The sequence below is a fragment of the Rhinoraja longicauda genome, chromosome 4, assembly GCF_053455715.1.
Source record: "Rhinoraja longicauda isolate Sanriku21f chromosome 4, sRhiLon1.1, whole genome shotgun sequence".
Taxonomy (NCBI): domain Eukaryota; kingdom Metazoa; phylum Chordata; class Chondrichthyes; order Rajiformes; family Arhynchobatidae; genus Rhinoraja; species Rhinoraja longicauda.
In genome coordinates this window covers 85,312,536-85,334,564 of record NC_135956.1, presented here as the reverse complement: position 1 = coordinate 85,334,564, position 22,029 = coordinate 85,312,536, and the positions used below count along the sequence as shown (strand labels likewise).

Genomic DNA, 22,029 nt, shown 5'->3' with positions numbered 1-22,029 from the left:
GAGGAGGGGAAGGGAGGGACAGAGGAGCTATCTGAAGTTGGAGAAGTCGACGTTCATACCACCGGGCCGCAAACTGCCCAGGCGAAATATGAGGTGCTGCTCCTCCAATTTCCGGCGGGCCTCACTATGGCACTGGAGGAGGCCCATGACAGAGAGGTCAGACTGGGAATGGGAGGGGGAGTTGAAGTGCTGGGCCACCGGGAGATCAGTGGCGTTAATGCGGACCGAGCGCAGGTGTTCAGCGAAGCGATCGCCGAGCCTGCGCTTGGTTTCGCCGATATAGATGAGTTGACATCTAGAGCAGCGGATGCAATAGATGAGGTTGGAGGAGGTGCAGGTGAACCTTTGTCTCACCTGGAAAGAATGTTTGGGTCCTTTGATGGAGTTGAGGGGGGAGGTAAAGGGACAGGTGTTGCATCTCGTGCGGTTGCAAGGGAAAGTGCCCGGGGTTAGGGTGGTTTGGGTAGGAAGGGACGAGTGGACCAGGGAGTTGCGGAGGGAACGGTCTCTGCGGAATGCAGAGAGGGGAGGGGATGGGAAGATATGGCCAGTGGTGGGGTCCTGTTGTAGGTGACGGAAATGTTGGTGGATGATATGTTGGATCCGCTGGCTGGTGGGGTGGAAGGTGAGAACGAGGGGGATCCTGTCCTTGTTGCGAGTGGGGGGATGGGGAGCAAGAGCGGAGCTGCGGGATGTAGAAGAGACCCTAGTGAGAGCCTCATCTATAATGGAGGAGGGGAAGCCCCGTTTTCTGAAAAACGAGGACATCTCGGAAGCCCTAGTCTGAAACACCTCATCCCGGGCACAGATGCGGCGTAGACGGAGGAATTGGGAGTAGGGGATAGACTTTTTGCAGGGGACCGGGTGGGAAGAAGTGTAGTCCAGATAGCTGTGCGAGTCGGTGGGCTTGTAATAAATGTCCGTCACTAATTTTTCTCCTGTGATGGAGATGGTGAGGTCCAGAAACGGGAGGGAGATGTCAGAGATAGTCCAGGTATATTTAAGGGCAGGATGGAAATTGGAGGTGAAGTGTATAAAGTCAGTGAGTTCTGCATGGGTGCAAGAGGTAGCACCAATGCAGTCGTCGATGTAGCGGAGGTAGAGTTCGGGGATGTGGCCAGTGTACGTCTGGAACAGGGATTGTTCGACGTACCCGACAAAGAGGCAGGCGTAGCTAGGGCCCATGCGAGTGCCCATAGCTACGCCTCTGGTTTGGAGGAAGTGGGAGGAGTCAAAGGAGAAGTTATTGAGGGTAAGATACACCCAATTGTCTTACTGATCCCTTCACTGGTCATCTGATGACTACAAGAAGTACAGACTAGAGCTTTAACTACACTTGTGTTTTCTGGAAAACAAATGGCCGCCACAGATGAAAATCTCATTTAGACCAGTTAGTGTGATGTTTGATGGACCGTGTGGGGTGGGAGGACCCGTTGCTCCTCCCCTGCACAGGACAAAGGGAGATGTTTTGTACATAGTTATCTTGGCTGTACACAGTGTGGAGTGTGCAGTCAGATCGTGGGGTTGCAGCCATTTTTAGTTGTCTTGCTGCCAGCATTGAGTTAAGGTAATAAAGACTTCTGTTGTACCTTGAAGACTCTCAAGTTTCATACAGACATAGAACACGAAGTGGGATAGACAATAGGTGCAGGAGGAGGCCATTCTGCCCTTCGAGCCAGCACCGCCATTCAATGTGATCATGGCTGATTATTCTCAATCAGTACCCCGTTCCTGCCTTCTCCCCATACCCCCTGACTCCGCTATCCTTCAGAGCTCTATCCAGCTAACTCTTGAATGCATTCAGAGAATTGGCCTCCACTGCCTTCTGAGGCAGAGAATTCCACAGATTCACAACTCTCTGACTGAAAAAGTTTTTCCTCATCTCAGTTCTAAATGGCCTACCCCTTATTCTTAAACTGTGGCCCCTTGTTCTGGACTCCCCCAACATTGGGAACATGTTTCCTGCCTCTAACGTGTCCAACCCCTTAATAATCTTATACGTTTCGATAAGATCTCCTCTCATCCTTCTAAATTCCAATGTATACAAGCCTAGTCGCTCCAGTCTTTCAACATATGATAGTCCCGCCATTCCGGGAATTAACCTAGTAAACCTACGCTGCACGCCCTCAATAGCAAGAATATCCTTCTTCAAATTTGGAGACCAAAACTGCACACAGTACTCCAGGTGCGGTCTCACTAGGGCCCTGTACAACTGCAGAAGGACCTCTTTGCTCCTATACTCAACTCCTCTTGTTATGAAGGCCAACATTAACCATATAACCATATAACAACTACAGCACGGAAACAGGCCCGTTCGGCCCTACCAGTCCACGCCGACCACTCTCCCTGACCTAGTCTCATCTACCTGCACTCAGACCATAACCCTCTAATCCCCTCTTATCCATATACCTATCCAATTTACTCTTAAATAATAAATTCACTGTCTGCTGTACCTGCATGCTTCCTTTCAGTGACTGATGCACTAGGACACCCAGATCTCGTTGTACGTCCCCTGTTCCTAACTTGACACCATTCAGATAATACTCTGCCTTCCTATTCTTACCACCAAAGTGGATAACCTCACACTTATCCACATTAAACTGCATCTGCCATGCATCCGCCCACTCACACAACCTGTCCAAGTCACCCTGCAACCTCATAGCATCTTCCTCACAGTTCACACTACCACCCAGCTTTGTATCATCTGCAAATTTGCTAATGGTACTTTTAATCCCTTCATCCAAGTCATTAATGTATATTGTAAATAGCTGCAGTCCCAGCACTGAGCCTTGCGGTACCCCACTAGTTACTGCCTGCCATTCTGAAAGGGACCCATTTATCCCCACTCTTTGCTTTCTCCCTTAATCTATTATCTCCATAGCTCTCCTCCTCAGCACCTATCCTTGCACCAGCAAAGTTTGCAAACTTATATTTGGTGGCCATATGCAGATACAAGGAACAGCACAAGGATGCTGGTTCACTTTTTTTTTTAAGTACTGGAGTAACTCAGCAGGTCAGGCAGCATCTCTGGAGGACATAGACAGGTGTTGTTTTGGTTCTGGTCCCTTGGTAGCCCTCATCTCATTTATTTACATAAATTGCAAAGTCGTGAAACTGTTTCGTTGTCGCATGTCACTTGTTTCATTCTTTCAACCAGAAGGCAATCCATATATGCTTGCTCCCCATTTCCGATTAGGCCTTTAGTGCTACCTTCGACAGCATGTGCTTTCATTTTCCGCATTCAGCTTCGATGTGACACTTTAACAATTGCTTCTGGAAATCTATGGAGACTATATTCACTGGCTCCACTCTATTATGTTATTTCATCAAAGAAATCAAAAAAATTGGTCAAACGTTATTACCCTTTCACTTCGAAAAGCAAATAACAATATTTGAAATGAAATAGATTGCAAGAGTCTGAGGAGAGAACAAGGCTATGGGTTTAGTCTTGGGTTGCCCCAATAGAGAGCTAGCCATCTCCTTCCATGCGTTAAAATTCTTTTCTACTAAATAAGAATGAGCCAGCAATCCTAAAATAACAAATAATTTTAAATGATAAGGTACCTTCAAGTCCAGTTCTAAACTGTCCATCTGACAATCAGAGAGGTCTGCTTCTGGATCTATGCTCCACTGAATGTTTTCAGTTTTTCTCCCTGAAAATTATCAAGAGGCACATAATTTCAAGCACCTAATAAGCATATCTACTGCATGTAAGAATAGGATGATGTGAGAATTACAGTGCCCTCCACAATGTTTGGGACAAAGACCTATCATTTATTTATTTGCCTCTGTACACCACAATTTGAGATTTGTAATAGAAACAAAAATCACATGTGGTTAAAATGCATTGTCAGGTTTTAATAAAGGCCATTTTTATACATTTTGGTTTCACCATGTAGAAATTACAGCTGTGTTTATACATAGTCCCCCCATTCACCATAATGTTTGGGACACATGGCTTCACACACGTTTGTAATTGCTCAGGTGTGTTTAATTGCCTCCTTAATGCAAGTACAAGAGTGCTCTCATCACCTAGTCTTTCCTCCAGTCATTCCTTCACCTTTGGAAACTTTTATAGCTGTTTATCAACATGAGGACCAAAGTTGTGCCAATGAAAGTCAAAGAAGCCATTATGAGACTGAGAAACAAGAATAAAACTGTTAAGAGACATCAGCCAAACCTTAGGCTTACCAAAATCAACGTTTTGGAACATCATTAAGAAGAAAGAGAGCACTGGTGAGTTCACTAATCGCAATGGGCAAGGAAGACCTCCACAGCTGATGACAGAAGAATTCGCTCAATAATAAAGAAAAATCCACAAACACTTGTCCGACAGATCAGAAACAATCTTCAGGAGTCAGGTGTGGATTTGCCAATGACCACTGTCCGCAGAAGACTTCATGAACTGAAATACAGAGGCTACACTGCAAGGTGCAAACCACTGGTTAGCCGCAAAAATAGGATGGCCAGGTTACAGTTTGCCAAGTACTTAAAAGAGCAACCACAGTTCTGGAAAAGGGTCTTGTGGACAGATGAGACGAAGATTAACTTATATCAGAGTGATGGCAAGAGCAAAGTATGGAGGAGAGAAGGAGCTGCCCAAGATCCAAAACATACCACCTCATCTGTGAAACACGGTGGTGGGGGTGTTATGGCCTGGGCATGTATGGCTGCTGAAGGACTGGCTCACTTATCTTCATTGATGACACAACTGCTGATGGCAGTAGCATAATGAATTCTGAAGTGTATAGACACATCCTATCTGCTCAAGTTCAAACAAATGCCTCAAAACTCATTGGCCGGCAGTTCATTTTACAGCAAGCCAATGACCCCCAACATACTGCAAAAGCAACAAAGGTGTTTTTCAAAGCTAAAACAGGGGGAATTCTCGAGTGGCCAAGTCAATCACCTGATCTGTACCCAATTGAGCATGGCTTTTATATACTGAAGAGAAAACTGAAGGGAACTAGGCCCCAAAACAAGCCTAAGCTAAAGATGGCTGCAATACAGGTCTGGCAGTGCATCACCAGAGAAGACACCCAGCAACTGGTGATGTCCATGAATTGCAGACTTCAAGCAATCATTGCATGCAAAGGATATGCAACAAAATACTAACCAAGACTACTTTCATTGACATGACATTGCTGTCGCAAACATCATGGTGGCCTGAAACGGGGAGACTATGTATGAACACTGCTGTAGTTTCTACATGGTGAAACCAAAATGTGTAAAAATGGCCTGTAATAAAATCTGACAATGTGCACTTTAGCCACGTGATTTTTTCTATTACAAATCTCAAATTGTGGAGTACAGAGGCAAATAAATGAATGATGCGTCTTTGTCCCAAACATTATGGAGATCACTGTACACGAATGCTGCCGATTCCAAGGAAAACTAACCTACCATTTTTGTTATCATTTATACACATTGTGGCAGATACACATGGATTCCGCTGAAGTACTGAGGTAGACTCCTTGGATGCAGTTTTGGAATTTTTCATTCTTGGAGTTTCGAATTCAAAATCCTGAGACAAGAATGTGGAGTTGTTTTAGGAAAGAGAAAAAAAAAAGTTTTAAAACACAAAAATCAATTCATTTCACAATAAAATTGCCATGAAGCCAAATATTAACTGAAGAGTCTGCTCCTGGACCGTACTGTTCAATGAAAGCCTCATCATAATACGAGATGTAACATGAGCAAAATGCAGAAAATATTCAGCAGTACAGATACCATCAGTGGAAAGAAAAACTGGTTAAATGCTTGCTGTACCTTAATGGCGCTCAAAGCAGGCAGTTCATCTGGGCAATAAATAGATTCCATTTGTAAAAATATTCAAAAATCAATTTTGTCCATAAGTCGGAAATACACAAAAGTCAATCAAATAGACATACACCGAAGAGCCAAAACATTATGACCTGATGAGCCAAAACATTATGACCTGATGAGCCAAAACATTATGACCACCTGCCTAATATGCTGTTGGTCCTCCGTGTGCAGCCCCATACGCAGCAGGGTGCACTGCACTGTGTATTGTGACACAATCCTCCCGTGACCACCATTAAAATTTTCTGTGACTTGTGCCACAGTCGACCTTCTGTCGGTTCAGACCAGACGGGATAGCCTTCGTTGCCTTCACGCATCGATGAGCCTTGGGCGCCCAACACCCTGTCGCCGGTTTGTGGTTTGTCCCTCCTCGGACCACTGTCGGTCGGTACTCACCACTGCTGACCGGGAGCACCCCACAAGCCCTGCCGTTTCAGAGATGCTCTGATCCAGTCATCTGGCCATAACAATTTGCCCCTTGTCAAAGTCACTCAGGTCTTTACTCCTGCCCATTTCTCCTGCATCCAACACATCAACTTCAAGAACTGACTGTTCACTTGCTGCCTAATATATCCCACCCTGTGACAGGTGCCATTGTAACAAGATAATCAGTGTTATTCACTTTGCCTGTCAGTGGCCATAATGTTTTGGCTGATCGGTGTATGACTGGTAAGAAAGAACACTTACAAAAAGTTTAGAGAGGGGGGGGAAACTAGTTCTGCCGTCCATGGGAACGAACATACGTTCGCAAGTTTAACTTTTGTATTTAATAATGTTCTGGGAACTTGTTCATACGTAGGTCAGGTATTCATTATCTGGGGAAGGAGAATATTGTATCTTGCAAGGACATTTTTATTACATTGAGCATAAATTGGCCACCATGTTTCCTTTTATAATGGTGCACAACTGCATCATACTTCATTGACTTTAAAGCACTTTGGAACCTGTCTTCATTGGCAGGACAACAGAGAGAGCGAAAAGATTCAAGCTCCTGGGCATATATATTTCTGTAGGTCTGTCTTGGGTCCAGCACTTCGATACAACCACAATGAAAACTCATCAAGGCCTCTACTTCCTGCAGATGATTGAGGAAATTTGGTATGTTGATAAATACTCTTATTAAATTTCCACGGGTGCTGGGTAGGGAACATACTGGCCGCTTCCATCACAGCCTGGTAGGTTGAAGTTGATGTGTTCCATCAAATTCAATGCCCAGGAGCGGAGATTACAGAGAGTGGTGGACACTGCCCATCCATCGTAGGTACTGACCTCCCCACCAAAGGGATCTACAGGAAACGATGTCTCAAAAAAGCAGCGAATATCATCAAAGACCCACAACACCCTGGCCACTCTCACCCGAAAATCTTATCCACCAGGTACAAGAGCAAGATCTTCCCAATAATCAGGCTCTTGAAGACCACACACTAACCTCAGCAACTGTGATCTTCTGTAGGATGCGTTTTCATAGCACTACAGACTTCTGTTTTGCACCATTGCCTAGCATAATGGTTATTAATTTATTGATTATTTTTATGTGCTATTGCATCTAAGGGCTGTTAAGCTCCAGTAAGTAAGAATTGCATTGTTCCACTGTTAGTACACGTGACAATTAAACACTCGGCTCTTGAAATACAATTTTTATTAGAAGCAGCAAAATACTCATTTACTGAAGCAAACCAAAAAATTTAAAAATCACGATTGTGTGATTTATGGTTCCAAAAATTGACTAGATAGCATGATTCACGTGTATATTCTCTCCACATTAATGATATTTGGTCAAATTGTATGCTGAATTACAGCTCCCAAGTGTCCCACTTTCATATTTTGTGCTGTTTATGGAACCTTGAATGAAAGCATTTTTCACCGCTCCTTTCAAATATGTTTTCCTGGAGCATCCACTCCTCTACCTGGGACAGGGAAGAATAAAGTATTTTTACTGCCACCATCCAGGCTAAGCTGGTTCAATTATCTCTGATTTAATTTGTGTCCTCTAATGGGAAATCACAAGTTCCCTGTCTCCTTGTATGTCGAGCAGGAGCCCAACAGAGTCATCCTGTATCTAAATTGGCTGTATTTTTTTCACTCCAGGTGTGCTTTGTTTGGATTAGAGGATTAAGAGACTTTGTTTAGATTACAGGTTTAAGAGACATTGTTTAGATAACTTTTGTTTAGATTAGGAGATTAAGAGATAGAATAAAGGCAGATGATTCCCGTGCCTCTCTCCTTGGTGGCGGGTGGCGCCAGTGATGGCTGCCTCGCCAACAGTCTATCTGCCCCTTCCTTCTCTGTTGTTATAGTATGTGTTAAATGTGTGTTTTAGTGCTCTTTAGCTTGTTTTATGTGGGGGGGGGGGGGTGGAGCTTGGGGGAAACTTTTTTCTAATCTCTTACCTCGATGGAGATGGGATATTTTTCCGTATCGTATCTCCTTCCGCACTGCGGCCTAACATCGTTGATTAACATCGCGGCCTTTGCCGGATGACCGACTTCGGGAGCTCCAACCGCGGGAACCTGCGGACTTTTAACACCGCGGAGCTCGCGGTCCCTGGTTAGAGACCGACTTCGGGAGCTCCAAGCCGCAGGACCTTCGACCGCTCCAATGCGGGAGCTTCGATCGCCCCGACGGATGGTTCGACTGCCCCAACCGCGGGAGAATAATGAGGGAGAAGATTAGACTTTATTGCCTTCCATCACAGTGAGGAAAGTGGCGAATCCGCTGTGGTGGATGTTCATGTTAACTTTTATGTAGTTGTGTGTCTTGTTGCTTTTTTTAGTATGGCTGTATGGTCATTCGAATATCACTGTACCTTAATTGGTAAACATGACAATAAAATACCTTTGAAACCTTTGGTGGAGAAGGGTGAAGAATGAATAATTGAGTGTGTAACGTCACCATATTAACAACCACACTAATGTTATAATAATCTGTCATTCTGCATTGCAGGGACACCATAGACTGCCAAATTGCTAGAGGGAATGTTACATACATTAAACATACCTTCAAGTCACTAAAGTCTTGTTCATTCTGAGTGAAGTTTCTAGGTGGATCTTGGTTATCAGATGAATCTCTGTCGCCTCTATTTTTTGCACTTCCAGCTTGAACATCTTGCAATTTTGCAGAACGTGATCCCCCAAAGTTTTCTTGTAGATAAGCACCACCTTGAGAATCCTTGGTTAATCCATTGCAAGCTCTGCTGAAATTGGTGGTCTTTAAACTTGGTCTCATGGATTCCGGCTGAGAAACTTTAATTGATTTATTTCCCACTGCATCTTTCCCATGACTTCTATCTTCCAATCGACTACTAGAAATGTGGTCAGATAGATCCAAGGGCTTGTCAAGATTATCGTCCAGAGAACCACCTTTCTCTAATGTTGAAGGGAAATTCTCCTTATTAAATGAAGGTTTTTCACCACCTATGGCAGAATCATTCTCATCTTCCATTTTTTTCCTTTTTGCCGCCTTGTTGGACAGGTTTGGATAGGTTGCATCAGTCTTCATTTCAACGTGCTTTGTTTTTGGTTCCCCCAGTTTAGATTGCTCAAGGAATTGATTCATTTTAGCCTGAGGATCCAAGAGCAAAATAAGAGCCGTCTTTACATTTTGTACGAGCTGGCCCAAGCATTTGTGTCTTGTGATTAATTTTGCTTAATCAAAGCATTTTCAATCTACTTACTTCAAAATCAGAGGAAGCGGAAGCCCCAAATACAGGAGAAGGGATCCAGTTTTGATTTTTTCCTTCTGCATCTGATGCACAAGAAACTCTACAAGAAAATTTAAGTTATTTATCCTCAACGGAAGATTCAATATTAAAAATGTCTTAAACATCTGAAGGCCATTGTATTTGGTTTTATGGAACTGTGTTTTTGGACCATGCATTGCCGTAAATAAATCTTGGCATCACATCTAATTCTCAATTTCTGTAACCAACATTTTACAATCAGTTAGCTGTCAATGCACTTAGAGGCTCTTACCAGTTAGCACTCTTGTTTAATTTAGTTTATAATTACTGCGCAGAAACAGGCCCTCTGGCCCACCACGTTCACGCCGACCAGCGATCCCCGTACAGTAACACTATCCTACACACACTAGGGACAATTTTACCAAACCAATTAGCCCCTACAAACCTCCACGTCTTTGGAGCGTGGGAGGAAACCGGAGATATCGGGGAAAACCTACGCAAGTCAAGGGGAGAATGTACAAATTCTGTACAGACAAGCACCTGTAGTCAGGATCAAACCCAGGTCTCTGGTGCTGTAAGACAGCAACTCTACCGCTGTGCCACTGTGTCACCCATGGGTTTGGAGATCTCCCATTCCAGTCACTATTATCAGTTTCTTTTGTGCCCCTAATCACTTTAACGTCAAAATATTGTGTTCTTTATGCAACAATGTGATATAATTGCACCAATTTTCCTTCTTGCCCGTTGACAATCCAGGTGTTGTATTTGCAGGCCAAAGCCTAATATTTACTGGGCCAAGCCTGATACATTTTACATCACCTCTCCTTCTGTCAAGCTTTAGTTCACAACAAAATTCCTCTTTATTTGCTCCCAGCTCCAGACACTTTACAAACATTAACTTCTCCAAATCAGCTCCTTTAAAAACTCATGGTTATGCCAGTTACGAGGCCTGCTGGCCCAGCTCTTACTCAATTGTGACATTTTGCCTTCCCTCCAATTCCCACTGCAAAAATTGATGGGAAAAGAAGTGCTTTCCTCCTCCTACCTGCAACTATATAAACAGAGCTCGATAGCAGTGCTTCTTAAACTGGTGAATAGAAGGGTGCATGAAGGGTGAATGATTTAATATGTATAAAATTACACGCAAGGGAGAATAAGACGAAAATTACCAAAAAACATAAGAAAATTTAGTCGAGGGTGAATGAAATTTTGTGATAAAGACTCAAGGGTGAATGAGTTTAAGAAGCACTGCTCTATAGCTACTCTAAAGAGATTTTTTTTTTTAACTTGCTTCAGCTACCAGACCTGTAAGAAAATAACTGCAGATGCTGGTACAAATAGAAGGTACTTATTCACAAAATGCTGGAGTAACTCAGCAGGTCAGGCAGCATCTCAGGAGAGAAAGAAATTGGTGATGTTTCGGGTCGAGACCCTTCTTCAGACTGATCTGAAGAAGGGTCTCGACCCGAAACGTCACCCATTCCTTCTCTCCTGAGATGCTGCCTGACCTGCTGAGTTACTCCAGCATTTTGTAATTAAATACCTTCAGCTACCAGACCTGATACTCAGACATTGGTCTCCTGGAGATAGACACAAAAAGCTGGAATAACTCAGCGGGCCAGACAGCATCTCTGGAGAATCCTTTGCTCCAGTGTTGCTGTCTGCCCTGCTGAGTTACTGCAGCTTTTTGTGTCTATCTTCAGTTTAAACCAGCATCTGCAGTTCTTTCCTATTCATTGCTCTCCTGGGCCTTGTTGCAAAATCTAGTCTCCCTCACATGCAATGAACGTTGCTCCTGCAGCACTGCTCAATGTACTTGAGCCATCAAAAATCAATAAATAACATCCTTTCTGTTTGGACCACACTTGTATTTTCTCTGCCAACGCCCCTTTCTCACTCAAGTTTTGCCTCTGGGACAGAACAACAGTAGCACAAGACAGACACAAAATGCTGGAGTAACTCAGCGGGACAGGCAGCATCTCTGGAGAGAAGGAACGGGTGACGTTTCGGGTCAAGACCCTTCTTCAGCACAAGTGTACCTTTGTGTTTCTGTGCCTGTACTAACTCACTGGTGTGCCCTATGTTCACTGTTGTATTATGTTCACTTAATCCATTCATTGCAGTTTCAATTTCTTAATTTGTTTCCTGCACAATACATTAATAAATACATTAATGTATTGTTATATTTATTGATATTCTGATAATACCCATTATTCCAGTAACAAATCAAATTACTGACACCTTTCTCCAAGTAGTCCAGTGGCAAGCAATTCTACATTAATTTAATGATTTATTAAATTTATGGTCCAGACATCTGTACCAGCCTAAATTTGCTAATGCTTGCTGCTCGATTCAACTGATTCATTCATTGGGCCTGTACCATTGCATTATTATTATAAATGCCTGTTTAATTATACTAATATTCAACAATAGCCTTTTGTTGTGAGCAAGTTATGTGGAACGTTTTTTGTGCAATTGGATATTGTACGATCAAGCAAAACAAAAAGCACTTTGTTTTAATTTAACTTTTGCAATTAATTCTGTTAATGTTTGACTTTCATATTACAGCAGCACTTTCTTTTCTCCAATTTTTTAGAGCAATGTATCATATTGTTAGAAACATCAAAGCAAAATATTCAAAATTCAGAAATTGGACAAAGAGAATATTGCTTTGATAAAGATATCATGTAAAAAACATCTGATTTCACAGATGTAAAGTTTATATCTATATATTAGCAAACATCTCTGTTTGTAATTTTTTTTTAAATGAAGTATTGTCTTGAATATCTAGTCGCACTATTTAGTGGAGCATTCCGATCTGAAATCTTAATACAGGCAGTCACAAAGTCTTAGTTGCACGACGAACATCCAGGTTAACATTCCAAAATTGAGTGTACTGCTGAAAGGTCATCAATCTAAAACATTGACTAAAACTTCTCTGTCCATAGATGCTGCCCGACCTGTTGAGTATTTCCAGCATTATAAAATTCCACTGGATTTGGAGAATACAACCTCGTGCAATGATACAAGATTTTAGAGCATTACCACTCAAAAGTATGAGGGAAAAATAATGCTCTTATTAAAATTGACATGTAACATACCTGGAGCCACTGTCATTTATATGGCCCAAATCTGCTGAAATGGCATCTTTTTTCAGTGGAATGTGCGTGGACTTGGGAAGGTCCCTATACGAATTCAGAAGACTTTGCGAGTGCTTTAGTAGAAAACAAAGAGGATTATTTTTTTTTTAAAAAGCAAATTTAATATTTTCTTCAGATAAACGTTCCAAGCAACTGAAAAAAAAAATCCTTACATGATTTTGTATAGGCACAACATAAAGTAATTTCAAGCCCTGGTTTAAATGAGATAGATCATTCAAAAGGTAGTTTAAATGTTATTAATTTCCACAAAATTATGGGCATACGACACATTTTCTGAATAGTATTACACCATTCTTCATAGGTAGAGGTTCAAGGATGAGCTGCTTCCAATCTGGTTTTGTTTTAGGAGTTCTGAGATGATTAAAGAGTCAAAAATGGGAATTGCAGATTCTTTCGTAGAAGAGGCAGGAGATACCCGACAAGGCTGGTGAGCAAATTAGATTTTTTGGGGGGGAAAGTCAGTAAATCTTATGTTTTATGCCATTTTGTTTTGAGGAATAAATGTTATTACACAATAACATGCTTTTATAAAAATCAATTAGCCCTGCCTAAAATGTATTTGTTAAAACAGCAAATGCAAAGCTGAGTATAGGGAAGAACTGCAGATGCAGGTTTAAACTGACAATAGATACAAAAAGCTGGAGTAACTCAGCGGGACAGGCAGCATCTCTGGAGAGAAGGAATGGGTGACGTTTTGGGTCGAGAAGAAAGGTCTCCCATTCCTTCTCTCCAGAGATGCTGCCTGTCCCGCTGAATTACTCCAGCATTTTGTGCCTAATTGCAATGTTGAAGTACTTACGGGCTCCTCCTGGATTCCAAGGCCTAACGTTTCTGCTACAACCGCAGCCAGATTAATACTGTTTTTTTCCATGGTCGATTGTTCTTTAGCTTGTAGTGTGGCTGGAAGTTGAAGATAAAAATAAGTGACGCATATGATAAAGCAAACACAAAATACTTCTGATGCTGAAAATAAGAACAAAATGTGAAGAAACAATGAGCAGGTCAGGTGACTGAAGAGAGAAACAGTCACGTTTTCACACTGATGATCTTTTTAGCTTGTGAAAAGTAATTGAAATACAATAAAGCAGCTGGATATTTCTAAAATGCTTACGAGTGATTTTTACAGTATCATTACATATATTTTACCAGATAATTAAGTGACAGGCCTGCTTTTTGTTACAATATTAATTTGAAAATAGCTACACCACTTCCAGCTTCACATTATTCTACTTACAGTCACAATAAAATTACCAAAATAATGGTTATTTCATTTTGTGAAGTGAAAACTAGATTTTTCTAGAATCATATTTTGTTGCAGTATATTGCTGTGGCAGATAGTATGGTATTCCTGCACATTGCATTCATGTGTTAAGCAAAAAATAAATACAACACGCAGTAGAAACCTCTGAAGATATTATCAAGCTATAAATAACTAAATTCAATGGGTTGACCAGGTGGACCTAGATTCCCTTCTTCAAAGCTAGGTAGTGAATCAATTTTATTACACTCTGGCCAAGTTCCTTTCCTGTTGTTAACCAACAAATTGCCAGATTTATTTAATTCAACTATTAGTTGGACTAGTGTAGCTGGGACATGTTGGCCAGTGAGGGCAAGTTGGGCCAAAGGGCCTGTTTCCTCACTGTATCACTCTATGACTATAACTTGTTAATTAGGCTTTCTAATCTTTATGATGTTATCATTTACTTTCCTTTTAAAACTCAGAGAGATGTGAAGCAGTGGAACTCTCTGCCGCAGAAGGCAGTGGAGGCCAATTCCCTGGATGCTTTCAAGAGAGAGTTAGATAGAGCTCTTAATGATAGCGGAGTCAAGGGATATGGGGAGAAGGCAGGAACGGGGTACTGATTGTGGATGATCAGCCATGATCACAGTGAATGGAGGTGCTGACTCGAAGGGCCAAATGGTCTACTCCTGCACCTATTGTCTATTGTCTAAAATATTAGGATTGGGCTTCCACTGCCATTTACAGCAGACTGCTCTTTACCTCAACAATTCTAAACATGCAATAAATCAGTTTCACTTCCTGATTTGTTTTGTAGCAATTATATTAAATGTATGCCCTCTAGTTATCAAACAGGAGATCCACAATCATAGAAGTAAATCGATGCAAAGGACTACCAATTGGTGCACTAGAAAATCAAAGGATGGCCAAATTCAAAACTCCAAAAAGGCCACAGATTCACTTTAGGGTACACAAAATAATATAATGGAGTCACTTACTTAGAACGGAACTACCATCTCTTCTGGGTACATTAGTAGAAGCTGTTTTGAAAGAAGGAAATTACAACCCATGTATTAATTGGCACAAGAGGTTCGAGCATACATTTATAATAAGTATTTATTCATGTTATTTAGGAACAAGCATGGTGGCAGAGCAAACCAGTGAATATGATCTATTCCCTTTTACACAAGGCTTCAATACCAGAGCACAGAAATGATTTGGTCGCAAGGCATGAAATTATGGAATAGGAGGTCAATCTCTGATGAACTCAGAATTATCTACAGGAAAAAATATATAAAAGAATGGCCAGGTACAAAAGTGTACCAAGGGGTACGGATCACTTGAATGTGTATTAGTATACAATGCTGGAGTCACTGCTATTTCTAACTAATTTGAATCTGGCGTCAAAAATAAAGCTAAATTCAGAGAAAGCACCAGGGGACCAGAGATTCAAATTATAGGGAAGAAGCTGGGCAAATGCAAAAAAGACTTTAGTGGTGGAATGATGATCACAGTGAACACCGTTTGCTGTGGACAAATGTAGATTGGTGACACTAAAGAGAGGAAACAACTGAATGGTTCTAGGCTACAGGACTTGGCAAATGATCACTCAAATCCATCCATCCTGGGACATGAGGAAGCACTGAAGAAAGTTAACCAAATTTGGGATATATAGGCAGAGAGATGAGAAACAAATCCCATCTTGTGACGTTGAGTCTACCCCATGCAGAACACCTGGAGCACAGCATAATTTTCTCTGCCAAGTGTACAAGTGAGAGAGAGGAGACTGCAGGTGCTGGAATCTTGAAAACAATGCATATAGTCTGTCCAAACTTAAATCATGTCACATCTCTAGTTATTTAAAAGAGGCAACCTTCAGCCAGGGTCAAGGTTTCAAAAGAGAAAGGGTCAAATACAGCAGTTCAGTACAGCAGAGGATGGAATATGGACATGCGTTGGAACACAATTATTCCTCAAAATTTGCAAAGTGGAGGGGGTACAAGGTGTGGAAAATTACCACACATCTTTGGATGTATAGGATGTCGAATTTGCCAAATACTCAATACAATTACGACAAAATATCAACATATTTTTATGGGGAATCCAGCCTAAGAGAGTTACCGGAGGTACCAATATAATTCACAACTGTCAAATCCAGTTCAGCGCACAGATAGTGTTTGGTACTTGCGTTCTATTGACAATGTTCCAAGTTCGCAGGTGTCTGCAGCTAGCACTTCCTCATTCAGATTGCATCGGCCCATGCCTGGGAAGCCCGCTAACAGCGTTTTACATTTCTCTGTAACATAAACAAAATTGCCACAAAATAATTTAACTTTCCCGAACTAGGTTTGTAAGTTATATATGGAGAATACGATTACGACTGCAGCAATTATATCTTTGAATATACTCAAGATTCATTTTGACTTTATTAGAAAGGTAAGCAATTTTAACCAGAGGATCGAGATTCTGATTACAATATTTAGCTAGTTGTTTTAGTTGTTTAGTTAATTAATTTATTTCGGCCACTGTATATTGTCCACTTAATGGAACGTTCATATGAATACGATCTTACATGCAATTATCAGCAGGCACGCGAGTGAGGTTAAAAAAAGAGGAAAAGAGCCAAGCACTTGCGCGAAGCGTACAACGGGGGTCAAAAAATTGGATGGTTTTTGGAAAATTTACACACAAAATTACCAGTTTCAAGCCTCGTTTAGTGCATTTCAAAGTAAAAACAGACATTACAAAATAACGTGAATATGTGACTGTACACTAATAATATTTAATGTACATTTGAACATTAATTGATAATCAGCTCAAAAAGGTAATTGGCTTTTCTGTTGTGTTTTATATTTTAACCCTGTCTTAATTAATTTAATTATATATTTACTCTCCATAATGAATTATATAATAGTTCCTCTGTCCCTCTCTTCCCCTCCTCCTTCCCAGATCTCCCTCTATCTTCCTGTCTCCACCTATATCCTTCCTTTGTCCCGCCCCCCTGGCATCAGTCTGAAGAAGGGTCTCGACCCGAAACGTCACCCATTCCTTCTCTACTGAGATGCTGCCTGACCTGCTGAGTTACCCCAGCATTTTGTGAATAAATACCTTCGATTTGTCCCAGCATCTGCAGTTATTTTCTTATACTACAATTCCACCACTGATTTTCTGGCACTCTTGGTTCCAGAGCTTTGCTGGTTTATCCAGCATGCCAAGGAAGTCGGCTATGGGGATAGATTTGCTGGCTCCAGCTGGGCTGGAATTCCAGAGCCCCGGCCGCAGGTTGCAAATTCATCCCACTGATCGGCCGTGGAAGTCCTGGTAAGGTTGAAATTGGCAGCCTTGCTCAGCCTAGGTGCCACATTTTCGGGAGGACTTCCAGTGCGCGGGGGATTTCTCGCGGAACCCCTAGCGACCTCTAGCTGAACCTAGTGTTCATTACAAGTCTATACATCGTTTGTTTTTTTTCTTTATTTTTTTCGATTCGATTTCCCCGTTTATTTGGCAAAGTGAAAAACACGGAAATCACGAAAAAGCGCGGTAAATGGATTTTAAAAAAGTGGAAATCAGCAGAAAATTCACATGCCTGTATCAGAAAGCAATTAGGAAAATATATCAAATATGTTTCCATTTCTATAGATAAATCATCAACACAATTTAAAAAGAATCATCGAATAATTAAAATATTTTACAAGTCAACCCTTCTTGAATCATGTACCGTCAGTCTGCGTCCGTGAAGGCTCTGCGCTTGCATGCGCTGCGTAGCGAATATGGCGATTCTCCCTTCTCCTTCGCATTCTGCTCAGCACAGAGGTGGAAAGGGATAAAATCGGAGAACCCGGAATTATTCCATCATCGTGATCTGCTGCTCCGGCCACTTCATGCTGTTGCTCTCTGACATCAGAAATAAAAGTCAGGCAGGCTGCCATGTACAAAAATAAACACAAGGCCACGACTGAATAAGACGCAGGGCTTACTTCATCTGATGCTCAAGTGACTCAAGCTGATCACCGAGTTTCTTATTTTCATCTTGAAGACTGTGCTTTTCATTCACTGTTAATTAAAGAAAATAGAGAGCGGCAGTGAAGGTAAGAAAATGTTACTGAAACCAAAACTGTTCCCACAAGATAGATCCTGATCATCACTTACTAAGTTCTGTAATAAGCTTTAGGTTCTGCTGTCGAATATTCTCAAACTCCTGCTGTTTCTTCTTCATGTGTTCTTCAGTAACCGCACATCTGTCACACAAGCCTGCCCGCAACCTGCTCGCAAAAGGAATTGCACATCAGAAACTTTTAGTCAAAATTGTTGCGTACAATAAGTTGTTCATTTCCCCTGTCATTCAAGTGTTTCCAGAAAACTGCGTAAAAAGTTGTAAAATCATAAAGTGTGAGATTTATACTTTGTCATGAGCAATCTCCCATGTGAACTGCGTTAGTCGAGAATGAATTTCCATAAACCATTTATTGCTCATGTTAGCTGTTATGAAAGAGTTGAGACATAATCCTAAGAAGCATGGCACCATATAAATTACTATTCTCATACATGTTAGAAAGCTGTTCACACATCGATTCATATATATAAAATGGGAGGTATATAGGCAGAGTAGAAAACTAGGATAGATTTAGGGTAAGGGGCAAGAGATTTGAGGGGGTCTGTTTCCCCCCACCCAGATTGGCGAGTTCCTGGAATGGACTGCTGGAGGGGTGGAGACAGACTCACAACACCATTTTAAGAGGCATCAAGATGAGCACTAAAATCGCCATGGCATTGAAGGTGATGGGCCAAGAGGGTCTCATTTAAATGATCCAGGACAATGTTTCTGTGTAAACCAGCAAGAATGATGTCAGGGCTGGTGGGCTAGAACTAAAGTAAATGGGTTACAAGCCGCAGCAGGGAACTCTTCTGATGGCCTTGTCAGTAAGGCTGTCATAGAAAAGTAATTTTCAACCTAGCCTGGTTCCCTCTGGCCAGTGTTTAATTTTGGCCAGGTAAGCACCCAGGACAGTGGAGAAGAGGTCCACTGCACTGTTAATGACAGCATTGTCAGGGTTTACATTTAGCCCTGGGATAATAATCTGCCTCCTTATTTTTGTCGCCAAAGTGGATAACCTCACATTTATCTACGTTATACTGCATCTGCCATGCATCTGCCCACTCACTCAACCTGTCCAAGTCACCCTGCAACCTCCTAAGATCCTCTTCGCAGTTCACACTGCCACCCAGCTTTGCGTCATCTGCAAACTTGCTAGTGTTACTTCTAATTCCATCATCCAAATCCTTAATATATATTGTAAATAGTTGCGGCCCCAGCACAGAGCCTTGCGGCACTGCACTCTCCACTGCCTGCCATTCTGAAAAGGACCTGTTTATTCCCACTCTTTGGTCCCTGTCTGCCAACCAATTCTCTACCCATGTCAATACCCTACCTATACCTCTTATAGACAATAGGTGCAGGAGTAGGCCATTCGGCCCTTCGAGCCAGCACCGCCATTCAATGTGATCATGGCTGATCATCCACAATCAGTACCCCGTTTCTGCCCCCTCCCCATACCTCCTGATCTAATCTGATTTTATTTAAAATCAATGGAATCATATCTCACCTGTCCTCTAACACTTTAATGTTGTCGTGCAATGCTTTTTGTTGCTCCCTCAACTGTTGGTTTTTATTGTAGTATTCTTCAAGCCTTTGTGCATCTCTGGAAAAAGATTACATATCAGACACCCAAAATATCGCATTACAGTTTCTGAATAAGTCTTGTAAAAGTCTCATGTATGAACATCAAATGATGTCAATTTATCACTTGGTTCCTATCGGTTCACAAGTGGTAAGGTAGCATAAAAAAATATCTGACTGTCCAGATGCTTGGCATTTCACAACAAATGTAAACTTGTGGAATTTCCATGCTGAAACCAGAGTGAAAGTACAAGAAAGCGCGTTAAAAATGATAATCAAAACACACAGAAATTCTTCAAAGCTATATAAGATGTATCCTATCATCCAGTATGTATCCGGCTGGGCAGATGCGGAGGGGGGTGGTTCTGGGACGCCAGAACGCACTGCTGAGCCTACTGGAGACGTCGTGGGCCCAGTCAGCGAAACGTCGATGAGAGTAGGAGCCCACTTGATAACCCCAATGACGTGTCTGCCCAGCTTTTCTCAACATCGGAGGAGTGTAGGTGAGTGCTTAAGCCTTCCATCACCACCGGGAGCAAGTTGAGAGGTGGCACTTTGGATTTTAACAGAACGTGCTGTGTATTTGAAAACATTTTAAACGAAGATCTGAGATTAAATAATTAACCGAGATGATACACCCTTCATCCCCCTTTTCTTGTACGACTTCAGTAGGCAGCGATACTTGGTATAATATACTCAACTATCCGGTAAGAAACACATTTTATTCCAAGAACGATCGTTCAATGTAAAATAAACGTTTCCATCTGCCAGAGGGTGGGTTATCGGTGGAAGGGGTCACGGGGGTGCACAGGAAAGGGAGAGAGGGAGGGGAATATATCACTTTAAATTTCCCTCCATCAGGTTTACATTTCACTCCTCTTCTCTCTGCATCATCCTTTCGTCTCCCTTTCATCTCTAACCTTTGCCACTTACTCCACCAATCAGAACCCCCTCATCTGCATCCACCTATCACTTGCCAGCCTTTATCCCACCACCACCTATTTTCCATCTTTCTCCCCCCCTACTACAATCAGTCTGAAGAAGGGTCCCGACCTGAAACATCACCTATTCATTCCCTCCACAAATGCTGCCTGACCCGCTGAGTTACTCTCCAACGCTTTGTGTTTTGATGAAACTTTCAGCATTACAGTCCAAATGTTCAGAAATATTCTGTTAATGATTTGTAGCTGCACTTGATGCACTATAATCAGTTTATAGCTGCACTTGATGCTTTAGAAAGTTTTCAAGCTACAAGTTTAATCTCTGCACCCAGTTATACCTGGGCAGGTTTAAACAGATCCCTTCAATGTTTATCCGTTTCATTCATCATCTCAAATTGTACTTAAAACATTTTCAAAAATTCCAAGGTTGATTTTTTTAAAAGAGTCAAGTATCAATAGTGGGTTAACAATAAAACAACTGGAGCAAAGAGAGGTTAGGCCCATTTGATAAATGCGATTGACATGTTAACTATGAAGTCCAGACATTGTTGTGGCCTTTGCCCCAGAGTCTATAGAATCATTAGCTGTACTGTTCTGCAAAGTCCCACATAACAGCTCCATTGTTGTGGTTATCTGTGCTGAAATATTAAACTTCAGGAATTTGGGGGAGTCAGTAACAGGAACTCTTAAGGACCATTATGACCACAATGGGATATTTGTATGAAGACTAGCCATGTTGCAAGGTATGCAATGAATCACAAGACTGTTCACTCATCTGATGGATACCTGCATTTGTGAACCATAAAGAAAATCTGAAATATGCTTCTAATTGGAACAAAATTGTATGGCTACTTTGAAATTCTGACATAAAAATAGAGATTCAGAACAATATCCCTCATTGAAATTGCGCTATATCAAAAACTATATCTGTATCAAATAATAAGCAGATCCGGTGAGGTTTCTTGATTCAAATAAATTGTTCAAATTATTTTTGTTGCCCGATTATGCTGGACTGTTTGTTACACATGATATCCTTCTCACTTTCTGCAGGAACTATGAAATTGGATTAAGCTAACTTCTCAATAACATTTCCAATGAATCCAAAAGTAGAACTATATAATGTCCAGAAAGATGTTTGGTTGGTAATTGATGCTTGCCTACATTCAAAGAATAAAACCAAATGGCAAGGTATGTGAACTTAGAAAAAAACTTTACTAGTTATCCTTCACACGCCACATTGAGGCTACCTGGGTTACATAAAATATAGGAGATGGCTCTCACTGATCAACTTCGACCCTGCTACTAAGTAATGGAAATAACATTTTGCATAATATTTTGAATTTCGTTGAGCAAACATCAGGATTGAGGAATCCTTGCTCCAATGAGCAAGTGCAGATTATGAAATCTATGATCCACTTCTGAACATTGAGCAGCAGTGAAAGTGAGCGACCATTAATGTTCTGAAGCTGACAAACAATTTAAAAAGACACAAGAGACACAAACAGAGT

At 41.6% G+C, this 22,029-nt stretch overlaps 1 protein-coding gene across 6 annotated transcripts in view; it reads right to left on the bottom strand.

Moving 5' to 3' along the window:
• The window catches only part of rbbp8 (retinoblastoma binding protein 8), a 111,122-nt gene that overhangs the window by 12,048 nt on the left and 77,045 nt on the right, over positions 1-22,029 (bottom strand). For all 6 annotated transcript variants that reach the window (XM_078398249.1, XM_078398248.1, XM_078398250.1 and 3 more), the window contains 12 exons: positions 19,507-19,602; positions 18,053-18,165; positions 17,881-17,956; positions 17,622-17,797; positions 16,092-16,199; positions 14,902-14,943; positions 13,463-13,563; positions 12,604-12,716; positions 9,497-9,584; positions 8,821-9,384; positions 5,404-5,524; positions 3,565-3,653 (listed from right to left, as the gene is read on the bottom strand). In XM_078398249.1, the coding sequence (XP_078254375.1) occupies positions 3,565-3,653; positions 5,404-5,524; positions 8,821-9,384; positions 9,497-9,584; positions 12,604-12,716; positions 13,463-13,563; positions 14,902-14,943; positions 16,092-16,199; positions 17,622-17,797; positions 17,881-17,956; positions 18,053-18,165; positions 19,507-19,602 (1,687 nt within the window). The remainder of the gene's footprint in view (positions 1-3,564; positions 3,654-5,403; positions 5,525-8,820; positions 9,385-9,496; positions 9,585-12,603; positions 12,717-13,462; positions 13,564-14,901; positions 14,944-16,091; positions 16,200-17,621; positions 17,798-17,880; positions 17,957-18,052; positions 18,166-19,506; positions 19,603-22,029) is intronic.